General features: G+C 36.8%; 1 protein-coding gene across 5 annotated transcripts in view; it reads left to right on the top strand.

The window, feature by feature from the left end:
- NLGN4X (neuroligin 4 X-linked) overlaps positions 1 to 7746 on the top strand; it is a 181334-nt gene extending 173588 nt beyond the window's left edge. For all 5 annotated transcript variants that reach the window (XM_057419489.1, XM_057419488.1, XM_057419485.1 and 2 more), the window contains one exon: positions 6519 to 7746. In XM_057419489.1, the coding sequence (XP_057275472.1) occupies positions 6519 to 7368 (850 nt within the window). In that variant the 3' untranslated portion in view covers positions 7369 to 7746. The remainder of the gene's footprint in view (positions 1 to 6518) is intronic.
- The last annotated feature ends 7915 nt before the right edge of the window (positions 7747 to 15661 follow it).

The following is a 15661-nucleotide window of genomic DNA, read 5'->3' as shown; positions in this document are numbered from 1 at the left end:
GATGCCTCCAATGCAAAAGGAAGGTTGTAGCATTTCAAGCCTAAGGGAACAGGGAACACATTGGGATAACCATTCTCTTCTCTATCCTCCCACATGTAATCTGGAATCCATGTGCCCGCTTGGGTCCTCCCACTCTCAAAAAGATTGATACAGTTCAGGACTGCATTGTTGGGGGCTTTGTTTTGCTTGTTTTCCCCACCCCTTCTTTAATTGAGCATTTCCCATCCTTATTCTCATAGAGCTCGACTTGCTCTGTGTTTGTACCCGTAGCAACACATGAAAAATCTGTTAACTGAAAGATTTTCTTACTCCATTTTTTCCTGTTGATGAGCCTTGAACATTAACACTGCAGTTTTATTTATTTCATTTAATGTTTCTGAGAATTTTCCAGTCTTGATGACTCTCCCACAGAGGTTGCAACCAGGTACTTACTGTATAATTACAGCTCAGGTGGTGCATTGTTCTGATGAACTGTGCTGGGCTTTTAACTGATATGCCACCTGCTGCTAAAAAACACACATTGTTTAATGGGCCTACTGCCAAGGCTAGGTTTGGAGGGCAGGTTAAGCTTGTAAAATCACTAGGTGTCAAAGAAATAGCACAAGGCACAGTGCTTTTGTTGCGTTTTACTTTAAAGTCAGTTACTGAAGCTAACAAACAGGAGGTTACAATTAGAGTGTTTAATGGCAAGTGGCTTGTGCTTGAAATGAATACCTGGAAGCTGCATTTTGCTAATCCTCCATTTTCTACCTTTTTATGATTTTTTTTTTTCTTCTCACAGTGTTTTGGCCCTTTCAAAACTATATTTCTAACATGCCTTAGAAATAGGAAAGCAATTTGTTACAGATTAGGTGGGAGAAACTACATCTGGGATACAAAAATAACATGAAAATACAACTTTTGATTTCACTATGTGCAAAATTATATATGAGAGCTTCATTAACAGGTGCACTTTAAACTTCAGTCTACTGCCAGTAGTACTATCCTCGATGTAAGGCTAATTTTAAATGCTCAAATGTTCTGTTAGTTAGGGCTATGTTAGATCCTTCGCAGATACATCAGCTGGGGGAGAGTGAACAACATGAGGGGATGTGTGCCAGTCCTTCACAGATACATTGCCAGACACACTCTTGTGAAGAAGGATTTGAAGTTTCATAGAGTAGATAAGAAGCCCTGCTCTCATTAGAGGCATATGTTGGGTTTCTAAAAACTACCTTCTTTTAAAGAGTTACAGTACTCTTGGTTTTGCTCCCAATCATCCAGGTCTACATTGTTTGGTGATGGGAAAGTTAAAGACCTAAAGGATATATCTTTGTTTTCCTTGTAATTCAGATAAATACTCATGAATTATTTTACTACCATTGATTCTGAAGTAGAAACCTATCTGAGCTATTAAGAATGTCTGGTTTATATTCAGTTTGCCTTTCCAATGGAAGGCACAATTAAACTCACAATGATTAAAGTGTATTTTCAAGTCAATTTTCTGTGAAGCCCTTTATGAGGCTGTTGTATCTCTTTTTGACTGTTTTTTCTGAAGAAATAACTGTCTCCAATGGCCAATCTGTGTTAGCCAAAAAAACTACTGTACTTATGGTTTACTTTCCTTAGTAGTTATAGTAGCTGACTGGGAGCATGGCAACAGTGGGACCTGGTGATAAGTGAGGAAAGGAGGTAAGGGAAAATACGCCTGTGTACCAGTGCTTCAGGCAGAAATGGCTGTACCATTATAAATATTATGACAACATGAAAAATCAGTAGAAGCAAGAAGAAATGCCACAGAGTTTTTCTCTTTTTTTTTTTCTTTTTCTCTTCTTTTTCTTCTCCCCTCTCACCCCATATGGAGAAAAAGAGGACTGCTGAAAGAAAATAAATGGTCAAAGGGGTCTTTCAGTGTCTTGGTGACAGACTCAATATGTAACTGTTATGACATTTTGCTCTCCAATGCAGTTAGAAAATGATGAAAAGAATAAAACACTTAAAATGCTTTAGTGTGATAGTTCCATTGTCCTGTGTGATAGTTAACACTGTTGCAGAAGTAGTTAAAATGGTATTTTAACAAGTTATATGGAATCCAGGATAAGCGTGAACTTCTTAAGATTCCCCATCATTCTTCCTGTGCCAGTATCACCAGATATGAAATACTCAGTTCCCTCAATTGCCCTTCAGGTCAGTTACTAATTCACCTTGTGATCAGGAATGTGTTTTGCTCTTCAGTCATCATCCATTGAAGACACATGTACTTTATATCTTGTGAGAAAAAGTCAATCCTTTGAATACACAACATTTATAGCTGTTAAAGCTTTGATTATATAATGTTTGTAGTTGAGTTATGAATTAAACGTCAATAAATAGCAACATGTTAAATTGAGCAAAATTAGTGCAGACTGAAAGCAGGGAAAAAAGTGGTTAGTGAAGTCAAATGATTCTACACATTAATTAAAAAATACGCTAGATAATACAAGAAAGACTTCTTGTCCTGGTCTTCTGTCATATGGATGACAAGTTCAATTATTGCATGATGGGGCATTTTTTTGATGGAGCAACTGTTTAAATTGAATTCTAAATGTGATAAAAATAAATAATCCGAGAGCAAAATGAGCAACAATAATCATCAGTCTTATTGTAGCAATAGGATGAAGGAAAAAAAAGGCCCCTGCTAACAAGTAAGTAATCCAATTCCTATCAGATTCATTACTGGATTAGCATGATTGCAACAGGTTTTGAAAGGGAGGTTTCCTAGCAGCCTTTTCTTTCTGCAGTTGCACACTTGAGCATCAGATATACCCACAAACACTAAGGTGATGTGACAGGCTAAAAAAAGCAAATTTGACGTTAAAGTAACAGATCAAAAGTTTTGCCAAACAGCTGATTCAGTAGGAGAAATGGCTGTATGTACATCTGTAATTTATGCCTATCTATAATACTGGAAAGGTCTTCATAATAGAATAAACTGCCCAGCTACCTAAAGAAAAGACTTAATTTGTGATAAGTTGTAACGTGATGATTTTATGAATTATGTCCAGCGTACATAGGAGGAGGGCCAAGGAAAGTAAAAGTTCCACTTATTTATATCTACTGAATATTTCCAGTGAATTATCATTACTCTGTAAAACTGATCCATGGATCATTAGATCCTTTATTTAACACCGGACTTAGTTATTACAGTTGCTAGTTTTCTTCTTGTAAGAAGAAAAAATTATTTCTATACCTATCCTCCAATTTCAGAGAGAATATTCAGACCATTTATTCAGTTATTAAGTGATCAACCTTAGAACTCATGCCAGTGGTAGAATTCTGAAACCCTCAGAACAAAAACCCTCAGAAAAAAATTACTTGCTGTGGGGCCTGCTGATTTTTTTTCTGTTCAACAGACAGTTTCATGCCTGCACACAGGCATGTAAACAAATCTTGAAATACAAGACTACGCTCATATAATGTGGTTTTCTCTCTCGTGTTTGGAGGAGGTGGCAGCATAATTGGCTGTTTCTGACAGTTATAGTTAAAAAGGAGAAATGGAGGTAGAGAATGAAAGAGAGGGAAAGAAAAGGGAGGTTGATGTTTACTTGTTTTGTAGGCTGTTTGTAGGGGAAGGGAATGCTAATTTAAAAGATTAATTGCTAAAGTTATCATCTGCTATCACTTTTATGGGGCCATTAAAAAAAAAAAAAAAAGTGCATGTCCAGCCTGGCTCACTGAAATGAGTGCTCAGCTTCTTCATCTCCTGTACTCTGTATGTAGTGCAACTAATACATGTGAACAGTCATGTTCACATGAGCTAGTTTAATTTGCATGTTTTGTGTAGGACGCTTCCCAGAGTCTTTTGTGCTGTGAACCAGGATAACAAATGGGGAGAACATAAGATGGATTTTGAGTTTCTGTAAAGAAAAAAAAATGCTTTGCATTTTTATAGTCTTGCTGACTTTTAGTTTGTTTTAGAATTTATGTGTTGAATGCCAAGGTAATACAGTAATAGATACGTTTGAACGGGTCCAGTATCTTCTCCTCTGGATTTGCCAGTTCTATCAGTCCATTCTTTAAGAACAAAAGACATACTTTTATTTCCTTCTTGAATGCATGTTATAATCCCTCAAAGTAGCAGCACACAGCTGCTGCTGTACTTCTTGGAAGTGGATATTACTCCTTGAGCTTTGACTAGAATGAGCAATTACTGTGCAATTTTCATTCAGAATTAACACAATTTGGCTAACTTATTACATATAATGAGAGATAGATAGCTTTGATCCAGTAAAATAAAAAATAAAAATAGCAAAACACCCCCCCAAAAAAACAACTCCTAAACCCACAGGTATAAGTAACCAAAGTACCAAAATTGTATAGAAAAAATCCTCATACTTTCACTCAAAAACTTTAAGACAAATTCTGTCAGGTAAACAGATGAATACAGGAGTCATATGATTATTAAAGTCAAATTACCAGTCTGGTTGAAGAACCAAGGAATAGCTATTCATGAACAGCAGAGGAATGCTAAAGTAGGCAGTCGTGTTCATGAGCTTTTGAAAATGGGGAAAGAAGAAACCAAATGTTTTCAAATCTGTAGTTGTGGGTCTTGGTATTCCTGTGACATGCATAAGAGTATACTGGAAGAAAAGGCAAACACTAGAATCATTTTCACAGAAAATAAACTAATGCATGTGGGAATAGAAAGGAGAATGGAAAGTTCTCAAAGTAATTCAGAGAAAATGAATCATGTACTCAGTATAATGTATCGCAAAGTCCATGAGCTGGCAGTGTGCGCTTGCAGCCCAGAAACCATATCCTGGGCTGCATCAAAAGAAGCGTGACCAGCAGGTCAAAGGAGGTGATCCTGCCCCTCTACTCTGCTCTTCTGAGACCTCACTTGGAGTATTGTGTGCAGTTCTGGTGTCCTTAACATAAAAGGGACATAGAACTGTTGGAACAAGTCAAGAGAAGGGCCACGAGGATGATCAGGGGACTGGAGCACCTCCCGTATGAAGACAGGCTGAGGAAGCTGGGGCTGTTCAGCCTGGAGAAGAGAAGGCTGCGTGGAGACCTCATAGCAGCCTTCCAGTATCTGAAGGGGGCCTATAGGGATGCTGGAGAGGGACTCTTCATTAGAGACTGTAGTGACCGGACAAGGGGTAATGGGTTAAAACTTAAACAGGGGAAGTTTAGGTTGGATATAAGAAAGAAATTCTTTCCTGTTAGGAAAAGAAGGAAAGGAGGAAAAGTGGTGAGGCACTGGAATAGGTTGCCCAGGGAGGTTGTGAATGCTCCATCCCTGGCAGTATTCAAGGCCAGGTTGGACGAGGGCTTGGGTGATACGACTTAGCGTAAGGTGTCCCTGCCCACAGCAAGGGGGTTGGAACTAGGTGATCTTAAGGTCCTTTCCAACCCTAACTAGTCTGATTCTATGATTCTATAACATACTCTTTGCTGCAGGAGATTCAAAGTCGTGCACAACAGAATATTAAAATTATTATTAGTAATCTTAAATTTCTGTATTTTTTACATGCCAAGAGGAAGTAATATTTATATAAAGTTTATCAAAATTATAAGGATATATAGACAATAACCACATTTAAATGTTTTTGTGCCTTTCGTTTGTCTTTATTCTGAACCTATTAGAAGAAAAGCAAAAGATGGAAAAAGCATAATTTCAATTAAATATTTGGGTTACCAGTTTTGAAATAATCTCTGAGTCATGTACTACTCTTATCTGTACTGCTCCTTAACTACTATAAAACTTTTTGATCTCAGGTAATATATTTCTCATCTCTACAAACTGGGACAGAATTAAGGCTCACTGTCCTACACCCATTAAACATAGTCTTTCAGAATCAGTGAGCACACAGAACTTTCAAATAGTAATCTACTAATGCAAATAATGGAAAGATTTGTGACATGCAAATTCTTCAAAGGCTTTTCCCTAAAGTAGGTATTGGAACAAAAATGGGGACTAATAATTCAGTAAAGGAACACAAAGATAAATAGTTCCCAGTTATGTATTAGCCCTGCTACTTCATGGTTTGAATTTTTTTAAGTAATATACACAGCTAGTGTAAATACTTACAGTCACATGGACTTCCAACATTGCCATAGGGATTAGATGCCCATATTTACTACTTACAGCAGTGGAAATAGTGGTACCTTAAGTGAGAAAAATTAATATCAAACCTTGAGAAGAGCTGAACCCACACCTTTGCTATGGATAAAGGTAGTACCTCTCTAAGACATCTTCAGAGATTGATACTGAAACATAGAACTTCAGATGAGCTTTTGCGAGCTGACACACAACCCTTTCTCCATTTTAGTATAAAAAAGTATTATAGTGTCTAGTATGCACTGTACAGTAAGTAATTTTTCTTTTGTTTGTTTATTAACTTATCTTTTTACGTTAGTGAGGGCTTTTAGATTCTGGTTTTAGGTTGTGTTAATTATCAAATAAAACAATAACTGAAAGATGGAGGGTTTGGGGGGTTTTGCTTTTGGTTTAGTTTTTTTAAAGAGTATAATATTGCCTGTTTTTATTTCTGTAGAGATCCAAACCAGCCTGTTCCACAGGACACAAAGTTCATCCACACAAAACCCAACCGCTTTGAAGAAGTGGCCTGGTCCAAATACAATCCTAAAGATCAGCTTTACCTGCATATCGGTCTGAAACCCCGAGTTCGTGACCACTACCGAGCAACAAAAGTTGCATTCTGGTTGGAGCTCGTACCACACCTTCACAACCTGAATGAAATATTTCAGTATGTTTCCACAACAACTAAAGTCCCCCCTCCTGACATGACATCATTTCCTTATGTGACACGACGTTCTCCTGGTAAATTGTGGCCAGCCACCAAACGCCCAGCAATGACACCTGCCAACAATCCCAAGCATTCAAAAGACACCCATAAAACAGCTCCAGAGGATACAACAGTTCTCATAGAAAACAAGAGAGATTACTCCACAGAGCTGAGTGTCACCATTGCTGTGGGGGCATCCTTGCTTTTCCTCAATATTTTAGCTTTTGCTGCATTATATTACAAGAAGGACAAGAGACGTCATGAGACTCACAGGCGCCCTAGCCCCCAGAGGAACACAACTAACGATATAGCACACATACAAAATGAAGAGATTATGTCGTTGCAAATGAAACAGCTAGAACATGACCATGAATGTGAATCGCTGCAGGCCCATGACACACTGAGACTAACCTGTCCACCTGACTACACGCTTACTTTGAGAAGGTCCCCAGATGATATCCCGTTAATGACACCCAATACCATAACTATGATTCCAAACACATTAACAGGAATGCAGCCTTTGCATACTTTCAACACCTTTAGTGGAGGACAAAACAGTACAAATTTGCCCCATGGACATTCAACCACTAGGGTATAGCTCAGCCCTTCCCCCTCTACCCTTACAAGCCACTTGGAAGAAAGAAAAAACAAAGAAAGAAGAGGAAAAAGTTATAATACCATCCTTTGAACACCTTGTCAAAATCTAAAGTAAAAACAAGTTAAAGAGAAGGACAGTCATTATTTTCTTACTGATCCTTCCCACAGAAACTCACTGATGTTAAAGATCAACTACAAACCCTGTGAAATGTGAAAAGTGTACACTGCTGTTATGATACTGCTTTAAGATCTCAGCCAATTTGATTGAAAGTTGAGGCCAGAAGAATTCACTTAAAATGGTGTTCTGAGTGTAACAAGCAAAGCAGAGTCTTCTGGAATGCAGAGCCAGTGACTGTACAGGTGTTTTGATTTATTTTTTTTTTTTAAATAAAATAATAAATTATGTGCCATACCATGAATGGCCCTTGCTAAAACAAAGACATCACCATGGGCTTTTACCCAGCATATGAACCTGTAATCCAGATTGGGGAAATAGAATTTTATTATTAAAAACAAAAACAGAAAAAAAAGAGGAGGACTGACTATGCAGTAAAATACGTATAGTTCTGTGCAAAGAGATGACTTGCCAGCATGAACTATATTTAAAGAAACTTTGTAAAATTGTACATAGCTGTGAGTTTAAAAACAAAAACAAAAACAAAAACAAAACAGCTTTTATTGATGTTTTCAGTTTGAAAAGAGCTTTTAGAAAGATTGTGCATTTGGTTGTGACCTATGTGTATATACATTAGTCATATCACCTCTGTTTCCTCCAAGCCCAAAGGAGGAATTTCTTCTTAATTACTAGTGGTAAACAAAAACCATGAGTTTGTTCTAACATGTTTCATTTATATGAGGCCATGGTGTCATGCAGAGGATACAGTTGTCTGTGTGACCTGTGTATTTTCTCTTACAGGTTACACTAGTGCATGTTAAAGTATTCATAGGAGATCGTTGTTCTTTTCTGAAACTTTTTTTTTCCTATAATTTAATTTTGTGTTAGCCTTTGTTAAATTGCAACACAGCAGTGGATTGGAAAATGGAGAAAAAAAAACCTACAAGAGAAAATAATTACTATTTTAAGCTTGTTGGACTGAACCAAGAAACATCCAATAATACATATTCAGAGTCCAGTTTGTAGTTCTTGGTTATTGTGATACATCAGGAAGAGTTTTGTGCCCTGACAAAAGCAAAGAAAGCCTGTGTTTTGGTCAGCCTTTTCTGATGAAAGCTAGCTCTATATTCACCAGCAGTTGCAGCAAAATCTCAGCTGAGAAAGCACCTTCTTAGCTTTGCTAAGTGAAACAGAACCACAATTTGGGGAAATGGTGAGTTGTTTGGCTGGCTGGTTTTTAAAGCATTCAGAAGTGATTAGTGTGCAAAGAACTTCTCTGCCCAGTATCCTGTTTTGTGCTTGAAAGTGTACCTGTCAGAAAATACTTTTTCTTCTGATTTATCACACACAGCAGTCCCATAGTCAGTGAACATTGAGAGAGAAGCAGAGACATTGTCAGCTGTTCTTCATCTGAACAAAAATGAAAATCCCAGCAAGCATCACTCAGGAAGGGCAAAATTTGTAGCTGATTATTCTCTTCTGTCCTTCCTTTGCAGAGGCAGGAAAGCAGAGGTATAAAAATAAGGAACTTAGCACTTTGATTAAAACAACTGATTCAAATATGAAAAGCTAGAAATAAGTTCTCACAGATGAAGATTGCTTTATATATTGTCTTTGAAAGTTACTCCATCACTGAGAGATAGTAACCAAAGATACTTGAACGAATTGGTCTCCACTTGAATATGATTATCCCAGATGTATTTTCTATTATTAATGAACAACTAAGCTGCATCAATATCATATGTCCCATAAGTACCTAACACAAGATGCCTTGTACCTCTTCTTGTTTTCTATGCTTTTTGTTTTCTAATACAATGTCTTGGAATAGTCACCCCTACAAATAAAATCAAAGACAAGGTAATCACCGATTCACTGAGGTCTGTTCATCTGCACAACTCCTTGTTGTAGCAGGCAGTAAAACAGATTGTGAAGGGAAGAAATAAAAAGTTAATTACATGATAAAAATGCAACATGTGGCTGATATAATCCTTTATCTGTCATAAATGTGCTATAAACCTGACCTGGATGCTCAGGTTGGAATGTGATGAAGCAACAACCCCAAAGTACAACTGTAGCAAATGGAAAACTGTTTCGTTTGTTTTTTTTTCCACTGATCCATCACATAATATTGATTAATCCTGACTCCATAGTAGCCCATTTTCACCGTCTATGTAATGCCTCAGCTGAGATGCACCAGTTCATGTCTTAAAAAAAAAGGGAAAAAAAAGGGAAAAAAAAGTAATGAGGCTTGGCATCATAATCAGTTGGGTATGTTTGTAATGTGAATTACAGTATTTGTTTACTACTTCAAATTGTTTTCTGCTAGGAATATGTACAGTACTGCATCAGGCTTGTGACATTTGGGTAAAAAAAAAAAGGTTCCTGTAAGTGAATGATTTTAGCTTTGAAAAGCAATTACAATTGAGTTGATTTAATAATTTGATACATCTGGAATGATGTATGATTCGTAGATGGAACAGCTTTATACAGTCTTCATAGAATTCTATAATAATGATATCAGAATATACTTTGCAAACTGTAAAACAAAAGTACTTTCCCAGGCTTATACTCTTGACCTTAAGAGGCACACAGGGTTTAATGGTTTCTTCTGTTATTATTTTGCAATTTTGTTTTTTTTTTTTTGCCTTAAGTAATGATAGAAGATATATATGGCTGGACACATATGTATAAACTTTTCAGCAGCATTTTTAATAATAAAATATCACAGTATTTTCTAATGCTTTGTGCAAAGAACTATGTGTTCATCCTTTTGTGTAGAAAGTCTTTCAGAGGTGTGTTTTCTGCCCCATCTCCATTTCATTATCTAATGTAAAAGATGCCTTGATACACAGTACAAAGATATTAAAGTAACAGAGGTTGCACTTTTAAGTTAGCATTGAGTTTTCATGGCTTTTGCAGTTCTGTAAGCCTGCCAGTAAAAGGAAAGAAACTCAGAAAATGATATAAGAAAACATATTTATTATCTGCATGCAGTGCAGCTCTCATTGAAGCAGTCGTTTAATTGTTTTGTTAGTATTTTCTGTAGCACTGAAAAAAAAAAGCTTAGGTGAGCAGCTTCCCATGTTAATGTATAGCTTAGCAGCTGAAAAATGTATCTTCCAAATTAGGGATCAAACTAATTCAGATAAATATTGTACATCCAACCTCCACAAGTAAATATACTTTTATTTTGTATTTAAAATTTGGATGAAGAATGGGTTTTTGTTAGAAAAAAAAAAAGTGGGAGTAGCAATATAAATTACCGATATATTTATTTAAGAGAATTACATATATTGCAGGTATGTTAATATCATTCTTCTTTCAAAAATTGAGCAAAAAATATAGTTTGTTCTTTTATGCTGGTAAATTCAAGTTAGCAACAATGTTTCCTTTCACTGGAAAGGTACATAGACAGTACTTTGAACGGTGCTTTCTGTAACTATTCTGCTGACTAGAGGTACTAACAATAATGTTTGATTAATTTTGAGCGTATTATTGAAGAGTATTTGCAAAAAGCAAATTTTGAATGATTCATAGCAGATTTCTGGTATGAAGAATCAAGATTCAAGGTAGAAACATATTATGTGCCTACTGACCTAATCAAGCAGCTTGAATTTTGAATATTGAATTTGTATATAAAGCTCTTGCAAATAAACTACAGATTTAGAATTGATGAGCATATATATTTAATTACAGGTACACCTCAAATTTCCACAGCCTGCTCTGAGATAATTCATACACAAGAAAAGGGGTTACAGTTATTGTCATTTATGTGAACTGTTCACATTAAATTGATGGGTGATCTTGATAAATTACTTTCTTTTCAGTTAATCAGTTTCACATTAAAAAAAAAAAAGCTTCGCAACTTTGTTCATGTTAACTATCTACTGTGGTTCTTTTATTTCTTTACAGTCTGAAATATAAATCTGCAGATTAGTATCTTCCTATTTGACTTTGCTAAGAGTGTGACAATTTAATGGTATTTAATATCACATAAAAATCATATGGAAATAATAGCATAAAAATATGTGCTTGTCTCAGAGTTGTAGTTTTACATTTGTATTATTTGATTATTTTCAAGTGTTTTTAGTATTCTTCATCTACAGCTGTTTGACATAACAAACCTCATCAGCCTGAATCTCTCCAGAGGCTGTTAGTAGCTGGTAAAACCTGGGTTTTGCATCCAACTAGAAATTATGATATTATGTATTTAATATCATAATATGTTAAAATGCTTCTCAACACCTCACATCCTGAAAACAAGACACTAAGTTTTCATCAATGCAAATGAGAAATAAGGTAGGGGTTTGGAAATGTCTAAACATCTTGCTTGAGCTGTAGCATAATAAATAATATTTCACTTTGGGATGGTGTTTTGATTCAAACCATTTTGTTTGGTGTTCCACTGTGGCCACCAAGATCCTGACTGTGTCTACCTTCTCAGTCATTTATAGGCCACCTGGACTACTTTATCCAAATTTTAGTGCTGTAAGGAACCCCAGATCACTCAGAGATGACATAGAGGCAGTCCAGCCACTATGTCCAGACCAGAGAAAGATTTTTGTCGTAAACTGCAGACACAGTGTTAATTAAGGTGAATATGCATGAATATTCCATCAATTCAGATGCAGAAAAAACATGTTATCAATTAGGTTCATTTCACTTTTTTTACTGGAAAGTTGAGAAATTCTTTCAATACCTACGTTTTCCACCCTTTCCCCAACAGAATAGCAAAAAATTTTCAGTCAGTTGCGGTCACTTCTAGAATACCCACTTAATGTAAATGAAAAATGAAATAGATGACATCTTTTTGTTTTCCCTCCTCCATGAAGACCCTCAAGTACTGAAAGCATAAAAAGTTCTTCCTCTACTGCCTTTTTTAAGGGATTATAGGTTATGCAGATGCTTCAGAGTAGTCCCATTCACAGGAGTCCAGTTTTAAATACAAGGGAAAAAACAGACACAGAGCTGGCATATGTTGACTTTGACTTAAACTACAGAGCAGAGCAGACTTATGTTTATCATCTCCAACAGCCAGAGATATGGCACAAAAATACATTGAACTTTATCTATGTTTTATTTTAAAAATATTGCATTTCTAGGGAGCACTTTCTCTTTTTTTCAGTTTTTAATATCTGATGTCATACTTTTCACCATACCTAATACACAGAATACACAGCCATCACTCATCTCATGTAATCTCTTTTATTATTATTACACCAGCTACTTCCCCAAAAGGTACAGATATGTAGGGTTTTTTTTCTGTCATGCAGTTAAGTTTGGCCCCAGATTTGTTACATTCTGTGTTTCATTTGACATTTTTCTTGCTGGTTTTAGTATTATAAAACTTCAGCTGAAGGAATGTGTAAATGACGGTATTCATTATCCTTGAAATGCATCAATCTCTGTGGCTGTCTGCACTTTGTGCCAGCCCAACAGCTTTGGTTTGACATAGTGTATGTTTTAGTGGGAAATGTCAGCTTGGAGACAGGCTCTCCTGTTACTCTGCAGTTGCTATTACTGTTATTACTCAATGTTAGCATTTATTTGTTTCCTGTATTGATCTTTAATCAAGGATAAATTAAATTGCTCTGTTGTTCTATTCCACAGCAAGATTTCTCAAACCCAATGTTCTTAATTCTTGGTCAGATACACCTAATTATGCCATACCATCAAAACATAAAAAACTTTCTAACCCATTCATATTGCCTGATTTTCCCATCAGTGCTGGCACAGTTAGCCTTAGATGACAAGAATTCATGGTGTGCTGCCTTCCACTTCCTGGGCACTTGCTTCATGTATCTGGGGAAATAATAAAATTACCATTTTCATGCATCAAAATTTCATTATATCATGTCAAAGATAAGGAAGACCTAAGGTAAAATTCATAGAAATTGCCGCTACTGAAGATCACACTCTAATATCCTGCACTGGTGGTTATTTTGTACAGGCAACAATTTGCAGGTCAATAGAGAGCATCTATATTAGTACTTAGGATGCTTCAGTCACTGAATATCTCACTTCAGAAACTAGAGTGGAATTAGTGGATTTCAGGAAATGAATATGATATTGCAGAGGTATATTTCATAGCGTTTATGCTTTCAAGAATGCCTGCAAGCAGCAGCAGCTGCAAAGAAACTGCAAGAAGAATGTGTTAAATAGGAGTCAAATGCAAATTGTTTCTAAATTAATTTTATATGAAGAAATATGATACTATGTGATATGATATGACCGTATAATAATGTAATAGATATCTTCCGTGTGAAGGGCCAACATAAAAGAAGGACAGGTATCTTAAAGGATGCATTTTATAGGGACTAGTCAAATGAAATCACTGCAGATAATGAGATTATAATGGGACTTTGAACAGAGATGTTGTGTCATAATGCTTTGCCATATGGATTTAGAGATGTTGAGTATAATCTCCAGTGCTCATCTGGGTACTGAAAAGTACAAAATTAGATCCCAAGATGCCCTACTTTAGCAACAGTGCTGCCATGGTAGATAATGCAATAAAGTGAAATGTGCACTTGTGTCAGGGAATGATGAAAGAAACATTAACTCACTTTATTCCAAGAAAGGCAAAGTGCCAGACTTGGTAAATAGGGAATAATGACAGTACAAGCCAGGCACAAGTCCTACCTGGAGAACCCATCTTCCATGTCGCGGTTTTTACCAACAGGATTATGCCCCAAATCTGCTTTTTTTTTCCTCACTTAACCTAGTGGTGCGGCATGGAGAGGGAAGGTACCTGCAATGTGCTGTATTCCAGTGACCACTGGCCCTTGAGCCCTCAAAAATCACTGACAAATGGTGTACTTTTAGGTCCCTCTTAAGGTGGAGCTGGGACCAAGAAACAATTGGAGCTGTTCATTTAACACTAGCATTTTTTTCTCTTCTCAGTGTAGGACAGTCAAGAAGTAAGGGAAGATCAGTGTGCTGCCAACGTTCTCCAGTACCGTGGGAGAGTCAGCCAAGCTTCTTACCCAGTTTTCAGTTGGGCTGACAGGTACATGAGAGGAGGCACTGAAGGAGCAGTGGGGGAGTTGATAAAGGTGGGACACTAGTCACTGAGTTGACTTTTGGGGTTTGAATGCCTCTCTCTCCCCCATTATGATGGGCTTATTAAAATATTTCTATGCTACTGCCCAGACTGGAGATTCAGCACCTTTAATTTAGCAGAAAGTCAGACTGTGATTAAAAATTAATCAAATAAAATTTTTCAATATCAGAAACTAAAGCTCCAGCACTTGCAGAAGTCATACTTGGTGTGGCTTGAATCTTGTGATCTGGCTGCAAATGTGTCCAGATCAGATGCTTACAGTAAGAGTTTTGATGGAGGCACTAGTATAAATCATCAGGTGTAAATGCACATAGCTAGGATGTGGTGTTTAATTTGCAACATTTTCTATACATCGCTGCTTCAATAAAGTTACCTTTTCTTGCTGAGGCTGTGGGATGGGGTGCGGTATATGCCAAGGACACATGGACCAACTGCCAGCAGCTCTCAGACCTACAGCACACAGCTAAAGAAAAATTAAATTATTTGATGGAACTTTGGAGAGCTCAGACCCTATATTAGGAATGTGATCTTCTCCACTTCCTGCTACCGTCCAGACATTACGTGTAATGAATTTTCCTGTGGAGACCAGTTTCTTCCTCCAGAAGGCTGCCATGTAGCTCGGGACATGGATTGACAAATTATTCCACAGGGTGGTGATATCTCAGTGAGTGCACTGACCTCTGCAGCGCAGGTTTACAGGCTTCCTTGGCACTCAGCAGTTTACTAACAGATGACTACTAGGAAATTGCAAGATCTATTCAGTAAGTACCATGTGAGAGAGGATACCAACCACAAAATGGAAATTAATTCTTGTCCTAAGATCACTGCTGTTCGTAAATACTTCAGCAATTTCAAAAGATCCTTATGAATCGGGCATATCACGCTTTATAATCTGGAGTCTGCAGGTAATCCTGGAGGAGCAGGTAAACACTAAAAAGCACAGATGTGTGCATTTGTACCAAACTGACTGTCATTCTACATTTTGATCTCAAGATCTGATCTTGGCTTTATTTTTCACCTGAAAAATTTGGGTTTTGCAGGGTGGGGGAGTAAACGCATTCTGAATTTATAGGGTTTTGCTGTCATCTCTGCTTTCCTTAGAAACAGAATAATTAA

The sequence above is a fragment of the Pezoporus wallicus genome, unplaced genomic scaffold, assembly GCF_028554395.1.
Source record: "Pezoporus wallicus isolate ANWC-B61680 ecotype Strahan unplaced genomic scaffold, APGP_CSIRO_Pwel_v1 contig_5767, whole genome shotgun sequence".
NCBI classification, from domain to species: domain Eukaryota; kingdom Metazoa; phylum Chordata; class Aves; order Psittaciformes; family Psittacidae; genus Pezoporus; species Pezoporus wallicus.
Note: the sequence above shows the minus strand (reverse complement) of the source record. Positions and strands in the feature narration are given on the sequence as shown.